At 29.4% G+C, this 26,056-nt stretch overlaps 1 protein-coding gene across 1 annotated transcript in view; it reads right to left on the bottom strand.

The window, feature by feature from the left end:
• Positions 1-2,147: 2,147 nt before the first annotated feature.
• The window catches only part of LOC132920798 (uncharacterized), a gene marked incomplete at its 5' end in the record, with an annotated part of 151,487 nt that continues 127,578 nt past the window's right edge, over positions 2,148-26,056 (bottom strand). Inside the window, 2 exons of the mRNA XM_060983475.1 lie at positions 2,148-9,505; positions 23,181-23,745. Coding sequence (XP_060839458.1) covers positions 8,173-9,505; positions 23,181-23,745 — 1,898 coding nt within the window. The remainder of the gene's footprint in view (positions 9,506-23,180; positions 23,746-26,056) is intronic.

The raw sequence follows: 26,056 nt of genomic DNA, 5'->3' as shown, positions 1-26,056 counted from the left end.
AACTCTTTTCCAGGTTATTAGCCAAATATCTAAACGGCCTACTACAAACACTAAATTTATATCTAAAAACAAATGCATCTCACTTTTTCAAATAAATGTAGAAATCCCAATGGAAATCCATATTTTCCAACTACTTCCACTTGCACCACCAATATTCATTAAAGCTGTTATCAATTCTGCAACATGATTTTATTTTTAATTTTGTAAAAGATTGCAGGATTACTGGATAATTTTCAAGGTTATATAATGATTTTACTTTTACTTGTTACAGAAGATTTTCGCTTAATACTGCATACATACCTATATTATAATTTGATAAAGTAACAATTTCAATTTTAATATTTTGTACCTAACATAATAATTATTATTTTACCAGTGACATTGTTCTTTCAGTTATCTTACGTGTTACCTAAAAATATTCAGTAGTCACTATTATACAGATTAATAATTATTCACGTTTGGTAAAATTAAGACGTGAAAATAATCCAAAAAACACAGAACTGTATTCTTTATAATTTATTTTGTTATTTTAGCAACAGATAAATTCTTAAATCACAAAATAATAGGTGTGATTTTCTGTATTTACGCGTATCAAAATAAAATCGGAAGGTTAGACATTATGTAAATAATAATTATACGTGTATTTTATTATATAGAATAAACCAACTTAATCTTAAATTAATGGATATTGGTTTAAGAGTATAAACCTATTATTATATATTTATTAATGTATGTAAATTTTTTTTTATATAGGTATCAAGGGCATTTTTTAATTTTTGCGAAAATCTTTTGATTTTGCATTGTTATACTTGGAATATTTAAATTAATACGATAAAATTAAGTACGAATCTAAGTTTCTATACGAAAATTAAATGAGATAGTAAGTTCTTTAACAAAAATAAATTAAGTTCCTGCTTCCTACTTCCTACTTTTTAATAAAGTTAATAAGTAATTTACGTGCCGCATTTAGAAATATCAACGGTATTGTTAAAATATAATTTTTAAATTTTACATCATTAAAAATAATAAAATAAGTTTAAAATTATAAAAATTAAAAAACTTTTTTAAACAAATACTACTTTCAAAATAAGTACTATAAATAGTACAAAAATAAGGAAATGTAATACAGTAAACACAAATTAATAAATTAAAATAATCAATGATTATAGTTTTAAAATCTTTTTACACATTTATGTACCTATATGAAGTGGATGGGATTTCAAAGTAATCCACAAACATTTTATTACATTATTTTATATTGTGACGTTAATACAATAATATCCTACTAAATACTTAAAATGTGATTTTTCTTATGAGAAAAAAAATATAATTTTTAACTTTTTAAAATACATTATAGTTGTTACTTCGAAGTAAAATAATGTTGAAAAGGAAATTTGTTTTTTGAATTATAATATTTTGAATTAGGGATATCTTGAAGAAACTTACATATTATCTTAATTGTATTTTACATTTGTAAGGTTATGTAGTTTTTTACTTTTCCTTACAATATATACCTATTAATATCAGTTTGTTGTGTTGAATATTTTCTGATAAACTGATTTTTTTTTAAAATTTTTATGATATTATAAATTACCTATACAGATTTTGTATATAATAGATATTATTATATACTCGATAAGATAAGAGAAGTTATGTTGAGCGATTTCATCGTAATATTAATTGTATTAAAACTTCTAACCAAAATAACTAATACATAATTATACATAATATATTAATATGTGCAGCTCAGATATTTTTATTATTGATTGCTCTTACATTGGTTTATACAGCTCGACGACATAACTGAAATGGAAATTTAATTTTGTTAATGAATTGTTATTTTTGATGACTAAAATGTGATGTGCATTTATCTATGTGTATATGTATATGTTTTAGTTAATTATTTTTTAATTAAAAAAAAAAGTACGCGTCTATAGTGAAGATAATAATATATATTGTATAATAAAAGCGTACAAAACTTTTTGACTTTAATAATCGTATTAAAACGAAAATTATTCGTTTTGTGGAACGCAATTTTATCGCATCGTTGCAGTTACCTGTTTAATAATATCGCGCACATTGAACCGAGGTTATATAATAAAATACTGCGAAGAGAAAAAGGTAGGAAAAATAATAACAAACAAATATATTATTCTGACGTTTATTTTATTGTAAATTAATTCATCACATCTTATACGTAAATAATTATTGACAAAACATGTTTCGTAAACTAATCTAAATAGATACGTTTCGTTTGAAGGAGCGGCAACAATAATATAAATATTAATATATAAATTTATGTACCATCGATTCGAAAGCGTAAAAAGGAAAAATAAACGTTTATATTATAATATTTATATGTATCAGTAATAATAATAATATATTGTTTTGCGAATACGATTCGCTTAAATCAACTATATAAATATGAAATGTATATTTTATATAATATTTCATCGTTCGGTGACGATTAAAGTATTATCATTATATTTTTCTTCAGAAACACACATAAAGACAAATTTTCACGACGTTAAACATGACGTCGTAAGCTTTGGATGTGTCTCTTTTTAATGTTTTATTTCAATATACCTTTAGAATTATTACGCTTCGTAAATCGTTCACCGCATACACTGCAGTGAGTACACATCACGTCATACATTAAATTATAATAATATTATTATTGTAAATATACGTCAAGGGTAATAATTGAATCGATCCCGTTAAATAAATATTTTTGACAAAAAAACGATATTTACACAAACATAAATAAATATAATTATATCGATAAACATACACATAAATAATTATAACATTTTTATATTCATATTGAAATTTGCAACCTGTTTGGACCAATTATTTATACAAGAATATTGCTTGGTATTATACGATCGTTCATTTATAAAATTTGATTATTCGTTAATTTTATATTGTTTTTTTTTTAATGGCTATATCTTTTTAATTTCATAAAGAAACACCACCCATTTAACTCAAATACCTATTGTGTTAATGTGTTTTACTACAAATTAATAAGTAAATATAATCTGTGGCTATATGTTTACCTTAAATACAATTGTCTTTCCCCAAATACCTGCAATAATATTATTGTTTAAGTTAAACCATGATAATTGAAAATGAATAATAAAAATACAATGCGCACGATTATATAATTGAATAGTGCATGCACGTTATACTAATCTGCACAACTCAATTAAAATATTTTATTTAAGTTAGTGTACGTCATGCACCATTATCTGGAACGTTAATATTATTCTAGTGGCTTTTTTGTGTCATCACGAAGAATTCGTGTTCTACCAAAATGTCGGTTATATTGATATAATTGAATATTATATTATTATATTTGAATAAGAAAAAAAAACTCGTAAACATATTGAAATTAAAAAATAAAGTTATTCGTGACAATTTAGGGAAATATGTATTTTATTTATCCGTACATATTTATACATTTTTTTTTCATTTAATAATCCTAGTATGAAATAACTTTTTTTTTTTTTTGTTTATGTAATCATTTTTATATTAACTAACTCCACGCTCTTATAAATTATAATCTATAATTTTTTAGTTCACGCAAAGTTTGATTTTATATTTCGAGTAAAATGTCCCTTTTTGTACATAGGTACATAGAAGGGTATTTTGGGTTTATCCCGCGGAGTGAAAGAGATAACGGAAAATTTAAATGTTTTCAAAAAATGTTTTATTTTTGACATGGTAATGTAAGATTAGTATGTGTTAGCTTATTTTAAAATATTTAATTATTTTTTGCTCTAAACCTGTCTTAACAATTTATTGATCTAAATAGGGTTTTTATTATAATTGGTCCAAACGGGTATAAATATACATAAATTGTTGTGTAGTATATGAATATTACTTATTCTATTAAACATATAAGACTCCTTTGAGTACACACCGTGGCGTCAGACTTAATAGTATTACACTTGTGAAAATATACAAAAGTAACGAACGCGGCTTTTTAAACCGTACAAAATAATATTATGCGTTTTTTCTTGCACAAGTTGTATTTATTTTTGTAAACACCACATAATATATTAATATATAATTATACTAAATATTTTTTTTCTCAAATAATCGTTAAAGAAAAAAAATAACACAGTGTTTACAATGAATTTTCTATATGCTAAAATTATTTTGTACAATGTACAAAAACAAAATGTTATTCGTTTTCAAACGAATATTTATAATAACACCATATCATATATATATTAATAAAAATAAAAAACAATTTATGCTTTTTATATTTATCTTGTACATTATTTATGAATATTATAATCATCTTACTGTATCATATAGGTATGGAGTATATTGTATGAGAATGCCTTTTCGACAATATTGTGATGATCTGACGACGACAGACCGGAAATGGAAAATATTATTGTAATTTTCACGCGGAAGTTACGTGCCGCAACCTATACGGGACAGGGACGCATTTTACTCTAACAGACGATAAGACTTCACATTGTCTAGGAAGCAAAAAATCACATTGCACATGTGTACATTTTAATATATATATATAATATTATAGGATATTATATTTATACATATTTTCATTGCTTCGTGTTTGCCAACTTATACCCATATCATATTTTACCTATGTCAACAACATAATGTCATGGTCAATCGGCTCAATGATGTTTCATATAAAATACATCGTAAGTTGTCTAATTATAGTGTTGTGGAATGTTATATTTTTAAAATTTTTAATACGTTTCAAAAGTAACAGTAATAATAATAATACTGATTATTAAAATGAAGATTTTTAATATTTTTAGTAGGTTGTTTTATCTATGCTCTATTGAAATCTCTTGTTTATATTGTATATAGTATAAAGTTGTAAATTTGTAAGTCAATATTATATTGTTTAATAATTTGCATGAAAGTTCTTGTCTTATTTAATACTTTTTTCAATATAGCGGTTGCTTTAATTTTTATTACTATCTACATTTTTGTGTTATCACATTGTTTATATTTATGGCAGGTTAATGGTAATAAATTAATGAATTTAAGTAATTAACATTTATTCATTTAATGTTGAACCTATACAACTGAACGATGTATTAGAATTGTAGTATAGAGAATGGTAAACTATTTTACAGGTAAATATTCAAACGTTTTTCATAAACGCATTAAATTACTAGAGATATTGTACTAATGTCGAATTAAACGTGGTTATAAAAGAATTGTAAAAATAGGTGTATTTTCGTAAGTTGTCGAAGAGAGTACCGTAGGATCTTATACCAAACGTGAGCTCTAATACTTGACTTATAATATGTTTAATTTTCGATCAGATTTCATACGAAAATTCTGTATGAAATATATTGATATTTCAATCTTAACTATACGGCTATAGTGGAAATTTAAGACTGTTAATATTTCTAACCACTGTTTTTCTACACTGTATTTTATATGAAATATTTTAATAAATAATATTATTATAACCATAGGAACTAACAGTGCATAAAACCGTACGTAATCCGCACGATTGGACTAATAACACGGTCTGACGTCACTCATCGAAAAGTGCATTAACATGCATTATTCATGACGTACAGAGTCGAGAAAAAATCAGACAACCGGCGTGAAAACGTTCATGACACCGTTAATGCACTGTCGCAATAACCGTGGTAGAAATATGGGAGGGAAAATAATAATAATCCTCAAATAATGCCACAATATTATTATTATAAGAAACTGTTAGAAATCGTACGGAACGATTACCGCCGTTATTGCACCGCGATGTCTGGATGCCCGTCATAACATTATTATCGGGATTTATAAATCCACTTCCTCGCAGGTGTCGGATAAACATTTTCTTGGCAATAAATCATTTTAAACGCAATTAATTACTCTATACGCGCGAGAACTGCAATATATTATTACGGAATGAAATGTTTTTTTTTTTTTTTACACGGACTACATTATTATTACGCCACCGAAAGAATACCCGAATATTCTAAAACGGTTTATTCACTCCAAACAAACATCGGCCCGCTGTATTGTGTGAAAAGAGATTGATACGTTTTATCGGACGCCTCGAGTACCCTCGTCACGCCCGCCCGTGCAGCGTGGTCCGGATTTCGAAACGAACATCAACAACAACAACAGCAACACTGTATTCGAAAGCTATAACCGTCGGAGCAATGCATAGGAATTTAAAACGAAAATAGTTTGTAAGTATCTTTAAAAATCCGAAAACCGTCCGAACGGGATATCGAAAATGTTTTGTTCGTATCGCAGTCAATATAATAATATTATTAGTATTTTTTCAGTGGAGGAGACGATAGACAGTATGACGATTCATTCAACCATTGACAATGGTGAACAGACTAATGAAAAATGTTAAGAAAAAAAAAATAATTAACTCGTTAAGTGAACATAAAATCAGTAGAAGTTGATAGCTAATAAATTATAATATATCTATCAAATTCGATGTGGTTAAGAAAACAAAACTGACGATTTAATTTAAAAAGAAAAATATACTCATTACTTTAATGCGTAGATAATGTCATAAAAAGTATATTTTGTGTGTATTTTTATGTTATTTTATTAATAAGCATAACAGCAAAATTATGTTATTATTGTATTATTACTACTAATCATATACAATACTATCACGCATAGTATTAGATTATTTTTTTTTAATCTAAAACCATTTATAGAGTGATTTATACATAAAACATATTTAATTTTAACTTGATGGATTTTTTTTAAATCAAATGAAAATGTTCAAGTTATTTCAACAGATAATTTAACTAGTTAAAACCAAATTAACTATTTAACTATTTGATGTAACTAGCCATCGTATATAGTCATATATACAGGTGCAATAGGTGCATAGAAATTGTGTTCATTGTTGGTTTCATTAAAATATGTTATAATTGTGATGATTTTAAATTACATGAAAACATAAATTTGAATGAAATGTTGTTACGGTTTCGGACACATCACGAATGGTGAAAATATTAAATTTATATTATAATGATAAATCCATCCATATATAGTAAAACTAGATACTAACAACACACTGCGATTGCGGACAAGTCGAACCAAATCCCACAAAATGCGACAATCTATTATAATATTGTAATATTGTATTTACGTGTTTGTTAATTTTGTTTACCTATTAAATTGCTAGAGCGAAGTTAAATTTCTCGATTATGTTATCACTAATATTATTCACATATGAAAATCATTCTGGTTTGCAAAATCACGTGACTAGAACGTCTGATGTAGTGACGTTACCAAAACCAACAAAAAGTATTCGTCTAAAGTATAATAATATTATGCTATGTCGAAATGCCACGAGAAATATTTGACCACGTGCATAAACAAACATGTAATATTACGGAAAGTAAAACGCTTGATCGCTCACAAAGTTTTTTTCGAACGGTAGAAGTTCCTTTTCACGAGCAGTCGTATAATAATGTTAGTGATATTTTTAAAACGCTCAATTTATTCGTGCTATACTTTTGTTGACCAATGTGGTTTTAAAAATCATTGACAGTTTTAAATGTGTTCTTTACAATTTTCATATTTTGCAAAATGCTTTAATTAAATTTATCCAAAGTAATTATTTAGCTTAGATGTAGCATTACGGAAACGAACATATTTTGTACAAGCCAAATTAAAATAACCCAGTAATAGGTTAAAAAATAAAATAAAATGCACGCGATATGATTGAAGAATAACTTAATTTTTTTTTCTCACTATTTCAATACCAACAACTATTGGGAATTGGCGGTAACTGCACTGGGAGTCTCTGAATTGTTATAATGTTATTATTTGGTTTTATTTTTTTTATCTCCCAATTGAATTATTGATGTCTTTTAAATTTTACAATTTAATTATATTTAACCGTTTAATTGACTCTGTACGTAATTATTCACTATACATTTGAGTGATTTTTGATAACTATGTATAAATATTTTAAACAGTATGCTGTCGAGAAGCAAAGCGTATAGATGTCGACGGATAATACTGATGTCACAAGTCGGGGAAAAATATATTAACCGGTGCAGGTGATTGACCTGACAATCATCTTAGTGAATCACCGCGTTTGAACTACAACGAGATACTATGACTTCCGGTGGCGACCATCGCGGTGACCGCGGTAACAGGACGGGTTGGGACGTGTGTGCGCGTTCAGACCTTTCTGGCGGGCGGCGGGGGAGGCCACGAGTGACGCTTGCTGCGGCCGCGGTACTTGCACATGAGCACCCGCTTGAACGCCTGCCGGAACACCTTGTTGAAAATGGTGTAGAACACCGGGTTGACCATGGAACTGGCGTAGCCCAGCCACGTGACCAGGTCGATGAGGCCCTTGCTGATGTCGGCCTCGCAGTTAGGGCACACGGACGGCAACAGATTGAGCGCGAAGAACGGCGTCCACAGGAACACGAACGTGAAGAACACGACGCCCAAAACTTTGGTGGCCTTCTGCTCCAGCCGGATGATGCGGCCGTGCCGGTACGAGTTGCGGATCATCACGCTCGACCGGTTCGCGTTGTTCGACCGCTGCGGCGTCACTGGCTGCTGCTGCCGCGACGGCAGGCCCAGCGTCGACCCGTACCGGACGAGTGGCGAATGACGTTTGCCGGTGGCCGACGACGCGGCCGCGGTCGGCGTCTGCTTGCGTATTGGTTTTTGCGTCATGGCCCGGCGCAATGGTTGGCCGCCGATCGCGGGCGCGGCCAACGTCGTTGTTTTGGACTTGTTGGACGCAGCCGACCACACGGTCAACGTGTCCACGCGCGCGGCCGTCTGCTGCTGTTGCGGGTGCCCCTGAGGCGGAGGCGTCGCCCGTGCCGGTTGTGCCGTCGACACCGGTGACGACGACGTCACCGCTGCCGCCGTCGCCTCGCGGCTGTCGTCGCCGCCGCAGCTGTTCGCGGACGGTGAGCGACCGCGTCGTTGCCGTCGTCGTGGCGGCGGTGGCAACAGACAGATCTCTTCGTCCAGTCCGGGTTTCCGTTGGTATTCCTGTTTGAGCAGCGTGCCCACGATTTTCGGGCCGCTGTCCGCCGCGGCCGTTCCGGTGAAGGCTGCCGAGGCGGGTCCCGCCCGGTTGCTGGTCAGTTCGTCCTCGTGGAAGCTCCGGACTCGCGTGGGTCGGCCCTGGTGTGGGTGGTGTGACTGATGATCGTGGTGCGGATGGTGATAGTACGGGTGAAGGTGGTGATGATGATGCAGGTGTCGGTGATGGTTGGGGCCGTCGAATCTCCGGCGCATCGACTCGTGCAACGTGCCCGACCGTCGCCGCCGTCGCCGACGCTGCCGCTTGACCCGCCTACACCGCGGTGTCCCGGTGCAAGTGGACGCGTCTTCCGAGCACATCGAATCGCAAGCAACTCCCCTTATTATTACTTCTTCTTCTTCTTCTTCTTCTTCATCTTCTTCTTCGTCATCGATGTCGTCGACGTCGCATAAGCCGTCGTCGTCATCGTCGTCGTCTAAGCCACCGCCGTTAACGGATAATCTGTAAATAAAAAACGAAAAATAAATAATTAAAAATCGATAAACTTATAATAACATTAATAACCATTTTATCAAACTGATATAATACTGATGTACTAAACGCTAGCTCTCTTTATTTCTACTCGTGCTTTATCGTGTTAACTACAATCGTGAAAACCGTTAATATCTTCGCTATATATACACCATCAGACCGAGTTATGGCCATTGGTAGTTTGAGTTAAGGATGTGATGATTCAAGTATCATCATAACGCTTTGAGCATACTCGAGTGAAAATATTTATGCCACTGTGTAGATCAACTTTATCAGTACGTGACGTCTTATCCATGACCTTATACGTTTTCAAGAGTGACAACGTCGTTTTTACCGCTACAACGTGGAAAATAATAAAAATTCCAATACATTATTTATCAGCCTGTAAAATGATAGTATTTAATACCACCCTTGTCATTGAAATGTATGAATTATGTTAATACGAGAGATTATGGTTTATTATAGTTGTCATTGGTTTAGAAAATAGGTAGAATAAGTTCGATGATGGCAGTGGTTAACACGTTCAATGGCAACAAATACTTTCTGACAATGGACACAAACGCTCCAAGCCGATGTCATACAGAGTATTCGACGAATGTTATATGTGTTTTTACTACTAACTAATTAACACAGAATAGAACTATCAAGAAGCACACATAGCTATTGTAAAATCATTAAATGTCTTTCGCATACATACTGTATGATATATATATATATATATATACAGTGCTTTATTATCTATCTCGCAAGCTGCATTTAGTACAATAAATCAATACAATCAATGTAACCAATCGTTTTTGTATTTATACTTTTAATTTAATTCATTTTTTATAATATGGAAAGACCACCATCATATTATTGATTTGTAACAATACCAATTTGTTTTTTTTTATTTTAAATCTAACACTACAATATCATTATTATGACATTTAATTTTTTTGTTAGTCTAAATACGATCAGCTAATCATATTACTAAGATTATATAGTAACCTATACATTTTAGTGATTTTTCTTTAAATGAAATTGTTTAATTGTGAATTAAACCATGCGGTTGCAACACATAAATTATGTTGCAAATTTAAACTTTTGTATTATTTTAATGAATATTGAGAATCAGAACATAATGTTTTACTAATAATTATATTAATTTTTATACATTTAATATAGTTTTCTTAATCTTAATACAAAATAATATGTTATGATAATATAATAACTAAATCCGTTCTGTATCGTGATAAATTGTCTTGGATTTATTATCCTCAATTCACTTTATCATTCCTGCGTAATATACCAATATCCCGTCCAAACAGACAAACCGTGGAAATCCGTTCTGCACACCCGTACATGCTATAAAGTTGATATCTCAACTGTATTTTATAGGATGCGTGAAAAATGTCTGCTATCACTCGATCTCGAGTTTATGAAAAATACTGCATATTTGTTTGCAAGTTTTTTTCCAGCTCACCGACCTCACCGATGGTTCATAGATAATAATAATAATAATAAAAAAATCTCACACATTTTTTTACTCAATCCCCAGGGTACGCCCATGAAGCGAAAAAAATCAAACACCACGCACGATTGAATTGCATGTACATAATATATATACACCAATATGGGTTTACGGTCGTCTAATCGTCTGGAGAGTATATTTAATATATAGGCATATAGCCTGTACACACACGTGGCCTAAAACAATCGAAATCCGATCAGTTTGTTTTTTTATGCCACGTATACAAAAACAATAAGTCGACCGTCCTTTATATCTAACGTTGACTTTTTTTTACCCGAGAAAAATTGTTCGTGTTAAAATTTTATAGTGTGGTAGCAATATGGCAGATAGACGCATTTACTTTAGGATTTTATTTTTATTTTGTATAATTGGACGAGAATTTCTGCAAACAAAAAATAATTTTCAAATTTGACACATTGGAGTTTCCAAATGGCATAATAATAAATAATGATAATATTTTGTAGTCGGTTATAGCAGATAATTTCACATTTAGGTATACAATATATTATCATAGATGAATTTGGTTTATTATTTATTACGTGATTATTTAAGAGAGGTTAATAGGCATATTCGGTGCCCAAATGTTTTATTATAATAGGTATGTTAAAACTCACGTTCCGATAATTTTATATATTTAAAAAGTTACAGTTTTAAATACTTAAGTTAAAATTATTAAATGTAGATTAAGACATGCTTAAATCGATTATATTAATAATTTTATCATAAGCACACACCTACAATTTTCCACAAAAAGGTAGGGTAACTACTTCACGTGTTAAAGGGTACGACTTTTTTTTTTTATATAACGGTCTATAATTAATGGGATAAAATCAAAAATGTGGGAAATGAGATTCCATATGTACCTATTGGCTATTATTTATTTTTGTAATAATATTTATTTCAAATTACAATATTTTTTTTAGATTTCTTATCGCTTCACTAGATCAATTAGTGAGTTAGAAATACAAAAACAACTGAATGTTACACGCAATAATGTTACACAATAAGTTAGCAATTTTAAAACATTGATGCTTCATGCTTTAATTAAAACACACCGCCAAGGTTATCACAGAATATTAAATGATAATAAATAGATATTACGTATTCTTAATATTAAATAATATTTATGTAATAATAAATATTTGAAAAGATAATAATTATTATTTATGATGGTTGTTGGTTCATTAATACGGATATGATATATTAAAGTCTCTATAAGGTATAGGTAACACATTTTTATGTGCAGACTTTATGACTATTATACAATTTTATATATAAAATATTATAATATTTAATATTTTAATATTATAATATAATATTAAGTAGATTATTAGTAGAATATTTTTATCAATTTATTTTCATATTTTAATGGCCAACGGACGAATGCAGATTATTGATGATCGTTTCAAATGTACATGTTACTTCTAAAATAATTTAAATATTTATCAACTTAATTAGTTGTGAAAAGTCAGTTTTTCGTAGTCAAATGCGAATCGCACCCTATATTATATCCAATGAAAGTTCTTAAAATATATTTAGTGAAAGTTTAAAATTTAAATTACTCGTTCTCAGTTGGTAATATACAGTAACAAAAATATTATAACTTTGAGGACTTAGTATTGAAGAATATTATTCGAAGTCATAATTTAACTTACAAAAATATAACAATCATTACTCGTTCAGCATTTCGCATTTGAATATTTTCGTTTAACAGAGAAAGAAATAAATGTTTAGTTTTGGTCTAGACCCTATATTATTGTTTTAAAAACATCGCAAGAATGAGAAAGTTATAATACAGTATAAATAGGTATATATTTTATTTTTTCTTATAGCTATAAAAATTGTATATTATATTTTCGGCTTTTGAACGTTTTTATTTTTTATCACATTTTGCAAAAAGAATACAACGCCAAAAGCAATCAAATGTTAAAAAAAACAAACGTATATATTTATTGATATAGAATAGTTTTGTTTATGGAACGCTATACAAGTATTAATCAAAATTTAAATTTACAAATAATATACGACGTTTAAAAATTACACAACTTAAAATATACTCCTAATACATGGGTATTATTGGAATGATTTTAAAAAATATGATGTTTGAATAAGCTCATAAGTATATATAATATGTAGGTACATACAGGAGTTATTCATTTAGAAAAACTTGTAAGTTGAGTAAGGCAGTACTCAATAATTATAAACTATATATTACGTACTTAACTCCTAGTGACGCACGTAGTATAAGACCGCATAGTTGAGGGTGCGGGGTAATTATTTCCGTTCAAATAATAAAAATATTTTTAATTAAATTGTATTAATTGACCAACTGTTAATTATTAAATACAAAATTATAAAACATTTTTTTATCGTTCTATCGCATATCGAATCATATTAATTGTTTCATAGGATTATTATTATTTTAATTTTCGTGTTATACAAATGAAAACATTCTATTTTGAAATGTTTGTGATTATACGATAATGATTACTAAAAGATAGCACATTACCCAATGAAATATGGGAAATTCATAAAATAATTTATAGCATATTAACAATAGAGCGAGGTAAATTATTGCGCGTCACTCGTATTCGATATCATTATTGTGTATATAGGTATAGGTACATATAATAATAATATTATGATACATACCACAAACGTATATTACTACGGCATACCAGCACGCTGTGTCTACACTAAAACATACGTATTGCACAGTACTACATAATAATAATATTATGGTACTTAAAATTTTTATTGAGTGTTACATAACACGTATATCGCGTCTAGCTCGAGAATTAACTGTCGTTAACCACCAATATTATAGAAGTAGTATTGAACTTTTATCAAACGTTGGCGGTAAACGTGTAATATAATATTATTATAATATTTTATCTATACCAACGTACTCTTTTACGAGTCTCTGGCATAACGCGTAACTCTTAAGACACAAGTCAACTCATACTTCATTTCGTGTGATCGGGGTCGTTTGGCATTAAATTTATTTTTCCAAGCGGTGAATTTATAATAAGTAATAATAAAAAAATCCGCTATGTTTGTTTGTTCGCTCGTTCAACGCGTCCCCACGTATCGTCGTCTGCGGCGGTGCGTTATCATTAACGTCCGCGGCAGCTAAATATTCTCTTGATATATCATTATAATAATAATAGTATAGTCAGTGTTGAAGCGATCTCGCGGAAATACTATTGTCACGCGAAAAAAAATGATATTACTACAATTGTTGTTATTATCAAAATGCACCCCCATAGGTATATATTGCACTGTCGGTCGGAGATAGATGTTTTGAGCGATGACGCCCACGTGCCTGCAGTATATCAAATATTATTATTGTTATCATCATTTACGTGGTATAATATCCGTATGCATAATGTGTATAATATATAGTCTGCTGCCGTAACGATAATTTCTGGGGCGCACCGTCTAAGACTGCAGCGTATCTGTACACCATATTTTGTGTGAACTGTGATAATTTATATATTTGTTATATCATATTATTTAATGTACAGTAAAAATCAGGGTATTTTGTGAACAATTATTTTCTCCGAAGTGATAGAAATTAATAAATAAATATAATATTTAAAAATGTATACATACATAATATTTATTATATTATTATTATTATTATTTATCTATTTTTATATTTTTTTTATATATATTTATTTTAATTAAAAAAAAAAAAATATATTTATACATATTATATAAATCTCCAAATTGCGTTTGTTCCGTTCGTATTAGTTATTATAGTATTATTATTGTTATTATTTAATATTATACTTTACTTGCTTTGTTTAGTGTTTTTAAAAAGTTCACTCGCATCTAAAATATGTTTACTATTACATACATATATTATATTTAAAAAACAGCATAATAACATAGTTTATTATTCATGTCGATATTATTGTTTTTTATGTATACACTATATTATATAACAACTGCACGATAAGACTATACTTTATAGGTATTACTGTTATATTTTGTTTCCTGAGATGGACGGATATTGCTTTTCTCGGAATTCGTAACCGTAAGTGGTTATTAACTGGGTAAGAAGATTCTGACTTTGAAATTGTATCAAGTACGAATATAAATTATTACGTTATAGAACTGCTACTCGCAAACCGGCGAGGCGCCGTTCACCTGCTGTTTGTTTATTGTTTGTCGAGAAACTTGAAGCAATTTGCACAATGGAATTTATTCGCGAGATAAGAAAATAAAAGTTACATCTGAAAAAAAAAATGATAATTATGATAATTTTTATAATTTATTATTGTATATCCATATCCGGTAGTTATGCATTTAGTGAACATATTTGAAACGCATAACAGAACGTTTGAATAGATACATTTATATAAAATGTAATACTTAAAAAGTAATTGGTGATTTTTCACTTCAATTCTTACTTCATAGCTATATTTTATTTTATCGGATTTTTTCCTGCTATCGGCCGTCAGTACAGGAATTTATGGTTTGTCCTCTTTAACCATTATGCATAATTTTGTCATTAAAGTCGCATTTAAGTAAAGGAAGTTAAAAATACATTTCACAAAACTAAAGATTTACAGTCAAAGTTTTAACATAGTTGGGTATAATAATTGGTGTCATTATCTTTTAAATTTCTGAATTTAACTAAGAAAAAAACATACCACGGTCTTAATAATATGCGTATTATGTGTATTTGTTTTGAAAATTAATGATCCGTTATATTATGTTATCAATGTAAAGCGTAATATATAAAGGGAAGCATAGTTTTAATCAGAGAATAAAAATATTAAGATATGATTATCGTTTAAAATTTTAAATATAGGTTTTAATATTGCATACATTTTATACGATTTTATTAGTTGATCGTTGTTTATTGGGGTTCATTAGACGAAATCGCCTTGAAGATTGGAGTTAAAATAGAATAAAAAAAAAAAAATAAAAAATAAAGCTGACGTGTAAATGTTGCGCTGTCATGTTTTGAATAATTTCCTAAAAAATAAACACGATATATGATGAATGATGATGTAAAGAGACAAGACGAGGAGTTCAATTTGTCCTCGTTGTTTTTAAATATATTATTGTCGGGACTAGCGTCCGAGTTTTTGTCATCTCATACATTAGTTATACTAAAGGGGCAGTATTCAAAATTATAAAATATCGTTATCATTAAATTCGTAAGTATAGTATTTTCTATTTTTGATTATAAACTATAATAATATTATGAAGTCCGTATTCATGTTAGAAAGTAGTTTTTTACCTTTAAGAATGTCATGTGATTATATATATAATTTGATGTATTTTACTATTAAGTAGTATATTATTGTGATCCTATTCTTATTTGTTTTGTCATACTTTTAGACTATACTTGTGGGATTAAGATTTTAAATATATCAGTATTTTTTTAAAATAATAAAATGAAATTAAACACTTGTTTCTTTATATTGTTTTTTAAAGTTAACTACTTAACTGCATTTTCCATAGAACTTTAAAGTGTCTTATATTACAGCAATGGAATTCTTTTCGTTCGTATCATTATTAATGTAATATAGTATAAATTACCAGAACGAGACACTTCGAAGCGCTTCAATTACATAGTATAATGCAACTCGTGAGACCATTCGCCAATATTGCTATTTTCGTTCGACGGTAACGGGACACCAGGATAGTTATATAAAGCGAGTATTATAGTACCTAGTCTACCCTATAAACGCTTACCATCTAACTTATCTTTTACACTGAAACAAACCCAGCTTATACACTTTTATATAATATATAATATTATTATATACGCAGATAACGTTTTTATTGTTTTGGTTATCTAAATTGTCTAAGTTGGACACCAGTTTATCATTACTATCAATTTGTTTAACTTATACATATATATATGCTAAAATGAAACAGAAAATTAAAATAAAACTGTATTCATTACATTTTTTTCAAGAGAAACGTTATAAAACTATAAAAATTTAAATTTTTTAAATTTAGTTTAAGAAATTCAACGAATACTCAATAGTACTCGTATATCTCAAAATAACAAAACTTTTGTTCACATTCGTCACAATAAATTAGAATTTTTTTAAAATTAATTTTGTTATTTTTAAAATAATTTTAATTAACTTTTTAATTCTATTTTTATGATTATTTAGTATATTAAATTTTAATTATCTTGGCTTATTTTTGTATCTATAAAATTGCATGGTATTGTAAAAATACAAGATTCTAAAAAAAAATAAATTCAGTTATTTTAACTTAATATTTTATAGTTTAAAAAAATCTAGATTATTTTCACACCAAAATAAAAGTGTAAATACTGATTTACCGAGTTTTAATTTGACTATTTTCAATTAGGTAATTGAATTAAATGAATACAAAAATAATGAATAAGACTATATTCATTATTTTTGTATTCATTTAATTCTGTCTAAAGAACCATATCTTGTATTATCATAGCATGTATAATATTAGCATTCAACTACATTTAACTTATTTAATATTTATATATTTCTTCAAATTAGTTGAAAAAAAATTTAACGATCTCATAACGTACCGTATACGATTTCTGTATTTCATAAATCATAACATTATTATACGTGTATGACCATAATATTTTTGAAAATAACAAGGTTTTACAATATTAGGAAACATGAATTATACATTTTCAGGTTTGTTAATATGTTTTTTTTTGTAAGATTTTTTTTACCCCATATGCTCTTTCGTTAATATGAAGTTGATAAAACTCTGAACGTCACTCGTTTCATATTATTTATGGTATATATGTTCGATGCCAAGGGAGATACTGTATAACACCTATAAGTAGTATGAATTTACTTTTACATACTCTCACAATAATGATGAGCACAGGGGGTAGTATATGTTTCAATTGTAATTGGTATGCAATTGCAGAATAAATAATAATGTTTCAAGTTAAACATAATTTTTAGCTTATTACGTTACGAAAATAATTCATGTTTTTTAACGAGTATATAAATTTAATTATAACACCACTACCCACTATAGATCAGTGTTGATATTGTATTATGAGTTTAATTTCTCGATAAAAACGAAAATCGTGTTCAATCCATACCCGACAATTTTGTAGTGGCGCGTAATGGCATAAAAGTGTAAAAATAAATTCCTTATAGGCAGTCGTATTTTTTTTTTTTCAAAACGGAATAAATCGAAACTTTTGTTTTATTTTCCAAACTAAGCTAACAGAACATTGGAATCTCATTCACAGGTTCTTTACAGTATAAATCGAGTGCTGAAAATTGACAGTAAGTATATTATGTAGTTTTTTTCACATTAACGGCTCAATATATCATCATTACGTTATCAAATATGTAGAAAAAAACTGTACTAATGTGTTATTATAACTTTTTTTTAATGTATTGCACAACATGAAGACGTTATTTGAAATAAAAATAAATATATATCAAATAATAATAAACGCTATTGGCTAATATAAAATGTAATGCGTATCATAATATTAAAAAAAACGTAAATACATTTTAATATACACCATCCGTGGATTTATGCAAATTTTATTGGATTAATAAAAATCAAATCGGCATGAAAAAAGCAATTTAAATAATAGCTATACAACAGACACTAATAAAACAAAAACTACAAGAGTACTTATTAAACAAGACGTAAGAATTGACGAAAAAAACATAAATGCGTTTGAAGATTGTCAACGATTAAGATTTAATCTTGTGGAAATTGCATGGCATTTATAATATATACCTATTATAATCTACCTATTGAGAAATTATATCTAATTGCAATGTATAGTACCTAATATCTTAATAAAATGATTGTTGTTGACTATGTAGCGATTTTCTATTTAGTGAATATTTACAGTCTAATTAATAATATGATGTTAATTTGATTTAAAGACAAGAAATATTTATTCCAGTAGAAGGGATGTGCATAAATCACTTCGTAGACTTTATAAGATAATATAATAAAAATACTTTATAAAATGTAAGAATGCAAAGTATTTGTGTTTTGTTCAGAAAAAAACTATCGTTATAAAAAATTCAAGATCTAGGCAACTCCATAATATAATATTATTTAAGAGTTGTTTTCGAATATTTACGAAATGTAATACCTACGGTTATATGGATAAAAAAATCTTTCGTTTGAGCTTAGCTATTATAATAATACTGGAAAAAACAAACAACTAAAACGTCTCTCTCGCTACTCTTGTGTGCGTGACGGTTCACGCACAAAAGTGTCAGACGAGATTTAATTATTTCTTACGGCATGTAGAATTAACTTTGTTGGATCAGAGACATATTTCCATTAGGCACGCTCGAGATTCTAGGAATACCAGGATTTACAAGATACTTCCGGTGATGTTCCTGTTAAGTTTTTTTTTTTTAATCATCATCAAGTCGTTGTATAGGATAAGCTAAACGATTTTTGCGTTTGTGTCCGCCACAAGAACAAGCTGTAGTAATTATTGCATCGGGATTTTTGGCTTAATTATACTTTAAAAAGAATGATAAGCATAGGGCTTAACCTTGAAAAAAATCTTTGATAGTGGTCTTAGGGCCACGATATTTATGATTTATCGTTCGTTATCCTACATTCATCGGAATATGAAAATCACCTTGCAGATAACAATGAATAATATATTACACTCCAAACCGTGACACTTATTGACTTTATTGAATTTCGATAAATTCGTGATGCAGAAAACTTCTACTATTTTAAATGTATACGTACGACTGAATGACTAACATATGTAATATTGTTCGCCTTTATTGACTCACGATGGCTTTATATAATATATTGTTTGGAAAAAATAAAATAATATTGAATCCCCCATTAATACATTTACATTTTTCCAAAGGGTGTATTTCAATTGTTTAAAAAGGTATTATTAAGTTATTATTACAAAAAATAAAATATTTTAAACAACTTTATCATGAAATCGTTACAGTGGAACAAAAAACTAGATTACTTATATTTGGAAAGATTTTAAAGTAAGAAGTGCTGAATAGTATAGTGAATTGAAAATATTATACATGTGGATGAACTTCTGAAATACTAATTTATGAGTTGAAAAAATGTCCTGATTTTTTATTTATACTCATACCTTTTGTAAATTTATAAGTTAAGTTTTTTTTATTTTAGCTTAGATATTAGACGTAATTATTAGTAATGTTAAAGATCTTCATAATTTCGTTAGTTATTATAGAATATAGATAGATATGAAATTATAATTCAAACTTAGTTATTATATTATTGTATTTCAATAGCTGAAACAAAAATAAACGCATTATAATATTAAATTCAATTTGTTAATTATGTCCATTTATAAAATTAAACATTAACACTGATTTAATGTGAATTTACTTACACCACGCACCGTGTCCTTAAACATCAGGAAGCTTATGCGAACAGAGATTTATTTGCTACAGGTCCCATATAGAATAATAATATTTTTGTTGGTCCAGCAACATGGTCTGGAGGGAACCGTTAAAACCAAGCAAAATGTCCGTAAATTTATTTTTTGGTCGTGTAATCCTGTATTGTAGTGGCACATTCGATTTCGAATAATCTCGTGAAATTCGATCGTTTTTGTCGTGGTAAAAAAATATAATTTATATTACGTATAATGCGATCGGCGATGTGTTGTATTAGAATGTCCCTCAAATTGGTTCACTCCACTGACTAGATCGCTACTGACTAGATCGATGTAGTTTATATATATATTTTTATTATACATTTTTATTGGAATTAAATTGACTTTAAGCGAACAACAAAACTTAATTAGATTTATCTTGTCAATAGGTAATTCTTATGGAGTATTGGATGTGAATGAAAACATCAAAAAATAAATATATTATTTTATGTTTTCAGATATCATTATAGTATTTTAGATGACATTATTTAATATAATATTGTATATTCTTTTCTATACAAAATATAAATATATGCAAATCTATTTTAGTTATTATGGTTACTATGATTCAGCATTGCATAAATTTAAAACAATGCAAATTTAGGAGTATATACTGAAAAATAATTGAATCTAATTATTGGACCGTGGTAATATTAGTAATAGAAAAGTTTAGAGGAGCATATCAAGAAGTGTACCAAGGTTCCACGTGATACTTCTGTGTCATTTACTTTGCTTATCAAACTTTAAATGTTTACAACTCATTAAATACTAGTTTAAAATTTTCTGAAAAATATTGTGCTTTGAAGTTTGAAATTAAAAATATATGTTAAAAAAAGACTTTAAAAAATCATAGAAATAAAAAATAGTAAAAATATATTTTTTTCAAAAAATTCGTCTTGTAATGTCTACAAATAATATGGAAAAAATCAATGCTTTTCGACCTACTTAAACGTAACCTTATTTTTACTGAATAGGTCAGAAAATGATTAAAAAAATAATTGTAATTTATTTTAAGCAATAAACATTTTATGATTTATATTAGTTATTCGAGTATAATACAAATTTGATTAAATCTTACTTCTATTTAATATTTTATTAAACTGTCTTAACATTCTTCCGTGCTTCTGCTTTAAATAAAAATTGTAAAATTATTCTATCTAAATTTAACTATATATAATTTAGCCTAAAATTTTTGAAATGTTCGTAAAAAACATTTTTATTATGGTATTCAAATTTATAAATGTTATACCTTTATTTTATTGAAAATTATAATATTTCATAATATTTTAGAATTTTGTGGAGTGATGAATGTATTAATTTTTCATAATGAGTGATTTTTTTAGTTTTTAAATGTTAATACGATATATTTTCTTATTAGTTGTTAATACTGGATTATTAGTAAGATACTTGGTATATTTAAAACATGGTTCAAACTACTCTTTAAACTTTTCTGATCCCTAAGGTCAGTTTGAAATTTTTGTCAAAATTAGTCGAGTAGTTTTTGAATATATAAATAATATGAAAGTTTCTTCTGTTCCCGTAATTAATAGTAATTTTATAAACAAAAAATATTCGATTACGTATAGGTTCATTTTTATATAACTTGATAGTAATTAGAACTGTGTAACTTTGCGTTTTTACTTTCTTCAGTTAATACTTAAATCCAAACATAGTCTCAAAAACCAAAACGTGCATCTATAAAGCATTACACACAAAGTTAATATTTGGTGTAATACTGCATCTAAACACGGAGCCTAGCAAAACCTTTCCATATTCATTCCCTAGAAGTACTTCAGGTGACTATATTACGTAGTATCGAGTATATTAATTGTATGTTCACAGGTAGCACTTTTAAACAAGGAGATTTTAAAAGTTTAATCGAGAATATCCTCCTCAAGCTCATTTTTTTTCTGTGTAACACTAAAAAACAGTGATTTATAATAAAAAAAAAAAACATAATCTATGTTCACAACACTTTTTAGCAAGGCGTTTGTAAAAGTTTAAGCGGATACTTCCCGTTTACACCATTTATTTTTTGGTGTAACACAAAATTATAACTGTGATTTTTCTTTTAAAACAACATATCATGAAGTTGTAGTATATTCTGGACATGCAGGATATGCATTATTTCTTATTAATAAAATCAGTGAGCAAAAATTATTGCTAGATTTTTGAAAATTCATTTTTATAAAATTAATTCAGAAAATTAGTTACAGTTAAAACTCGAAAAATAATAATAGAAGTTGATCGAACGATGGTTTACCAACTAGACTTAACAACTTTTAACATAAGAAACTTAATTATTTACTAATAATGTATGATAAAACGTTGGCGATAACTTTTGCGAAAATAAAATAAATCGGTTGTGCGTAATATTGTGAAAGGTAAGGATATACTTAAAAAAAAAAATCACTGTTATAATTTTGTGTTACACAGAAAAATAAATGGTATCCTCACTTATACTTTTACAATCTTCTTGCTAAAAAATATTGTGAACATACATTAACCGGTAACCGGTTTCAAGCTTTGGCACAAACATCTACTACTAGGTACTAAAATGATTACTGAATGCTTCTAATCTAAATTTACCCAATAACCTATTTATATTATAATGTGATATCACTATGCTAAAAAAAACCAGCTCATAAATATAAATATAATAATTATAGACAGCTAAAAAACGGTTAAAACTATAACAGGTACGACGGGTGGACACCGACCTGGACGTGTCGGGGGACGCGGGCTTGGACTCGGGCGAGGCGACCTTTTCCAGACCCCGAGACAGCCGCAGCATTTCGGCGCCAAACTGGTGCAGTGCCGACATGGTGGACGGCGTGGGCTCGGTGTCGGGCAACCACAGTTCGCGGGCGTCCAGCGACGTCATTTCCGTGTCGGTCGACCCGACCGACGGGTTGTGCCGGAACGGCCGCGGCGTGCCCCGACAGCTCGCGCTGGGCGTCACCGGCCGGTGGTGGTGACGGTAATGGTGACCGGACCGCGGGCTATTGTCCACGCTGTCGGCGGCCCCGCTGTCGTCTTCGGCCGCGGCCGTGGATCGTGAACTCGATGACGGCGCACCGTTGCCGGCGCCGGTTTTCATGGCGTTCGGTCTAGCCGTCGGGTCGCCGCGACTCTTTTGCTTTCGACCGCCACCGCCGTCTGCCGACGAAGTCATCACGCCGGTCAGCTCTTCACCAGTCGCAGACCGGACGTCCGTCTCGTCCGACCGGGTCCTCCGATAGTTCCGGCGTAGCATACGCCGCCAGCTCCTTCTCGCCGTGTTGTCTGTAAACAGCAAACAAACAAAAAAATACGAATTATCAAAAGGTAATTTAAATAATATCTTGGTTTATTGGTCGCGGTTATTGCTCATTTCGTTTGTCGGAACAGTTGTGTGTGTGTGTGTGTGTGTGTGTGTGGTGTGTGTGTGTGTGTGTGTGCGGGAGGGAAACGTTGAAACCGATGGAGATCGTTCGCATCCATCTTAAGTCCATTCCAAGAATTAGAAAATGGGTTCCTAGGCCAGGATGAGCTTTCGAAATTGTATACATTTGGCCATTCGATATAAACAACGTATAAAGTCCAAACCAATTTTAAAAAGGACATTAAGAGGTTGGGTATGAAAACCTTTGAATAACATTGGGGGTTCGAAGTTGGACGTGTGTAAGTCGCCCGTACTGGATTCTCAAAAGTAACCACTATATTAAATGAAACGTGACGGAGAAAATTTCAATCCGTTGTTCCTGGTCGATCAGAAGAAATTCAACACTTTTATGCGATCAATGATTATTGTTCGTGCGCATGCACAGAAATAATATAGCACGCAGCGATACGGTCGCGTCACATAACGCGCTAATGATGATTCATTACTCAAGCACGCACTTGGAATGTGCTGCCCCCGCTGAATTCCGTCGCACCCATTGCGTCCATAATAATCATGAAAATAATTTAAACCAATTTATAGATTCATTAACAGTCAAAATAATAAAATATAATCACGATAAATACTATAATTCATTACCGCTGTACCTACATACGTATTTCACACATATCGAAACAATTCGTGTATAATTTTCCACAAAATTACGAACATAATATGAAATATCTATACAGATTGATCCACTGAGTATGCCACTCTTTTTTGTGTTTAGTAATGTATTTGTTCATATCGCGATAATATTTGAAATTTTTAAATAAACTGAAAAATACCAATTTTTACCATATTTTCAAATATTTAGAATTTTATTTTATACCATTTAAAAACATTTTTCTGTTAGAAATAATCACTTCATGTTTTTGAGGAATAATAATAATCAAGAATACACTGCCGATTATGAATTTCTTTCTTGTTTTAAAAACTAACAGAATTTACAATAGTTAATGCCACTTTTTATTCACACTAGTTTAGTTATTAATATATTATTTGTATGTGACAATAATTTACTATGAATCGCGATGTACTATTGGAATCAATTGAAAAATATGTTACACGTTTTATACATCGATTAAACCATTTTAATGTATACACTTTAGACTACCTGACCTTTGCGAATGTCGAAAACTATGTTTTTTTTTTTTAGCAAACTTTTTTAAACGTAAAATAAAGTAGATATACCTAAGCCACATACTATTCAACTAGGTTAACTTTTGATATATGATCCTATGTTGGACGGTACGCGTAAACTATTCACGTGGGATATGCCTCTGATAGGTACACGTATGCAACTATTCATTTAAAAATATAGTATATTATAATATACGTATACATTATATATATATATATATATATAATGTATACATTATTTATATACTATCGAGAATTGTTACCGTAAGATGACAAATCGACGAAATCACAAAAGAAGCAAACAACTATTGAAGTCGCGCAGTATTTATATATTTGCTATGTATAGTGTTATGTATATATATTATATACATACATAATAACATACTTACAAAACAGAAAAGCTAACTGTTAAAATAGCGTTATTTTTTTATTTCGAAGTATGCCTTTGACTTATGACGCCAACCTTATATATTTTCTGTAGATAAACAATACATTATTACTACAAAACTATACACGTGGACACCATATTGATTAGGCATTAAGAGAACAGAGAAAATGAAAGAGAAAAAAGTTGGTCTTTTCTGATGCATATGAAAAAAATAAGTTCTTTGGAAAATAATTTTATTTATTTTTAAAATCAATCAACGGTGTAACTGTTTGGAAAGATTTGAAACGATTATTCATTTATCCAACTCGTTTATATGGTACTCTTAAGGACGAACGATTATTTAAATTCCATAAAAAACTATAAAAGTATTCTACAAATACATAACAATAAAAAAGTAAGTATTGCCACTTAAAAATAAGAAAAGTAGACGATAAAAAAGAAATGAAAACATTTTTAATTTATAAAAATATAGTATTTAAATTATTTAATTTTATAAAAATAAATGTTTGTGAGCACATTGACTAAAAATAAATAAATATAATGTTAAATTAATTTTGTTCTATTTGACTTCGTGTACATTTTAATACTCAAGTTTGTGAAGGACCAAAATGTAACACATTTTTCTAAACGTGAATAATTTAAAT

The sequence above is a fragment of the Rhopalosiphum padi genome, chromosome 2 (genome assembly GCF_020882245.1).
Source record: "Rhopalosiphum padi isolate XX-2018 chromosome 2, ASM2088224v1, whole genome shotgun sequence".
In the NCBI taxonomy this organism is placed as follows: Eukaryota; Metazoa; Arthropoda; class Insecta; order Hemiptera; family Aphididae; genus Rhopalosiphum; species Rhopalosiphum padi.
Note: the sequence above shows the minus strand (reverse complement) of the source record. Positions and strands in the feature narration are given on the sequence as shown.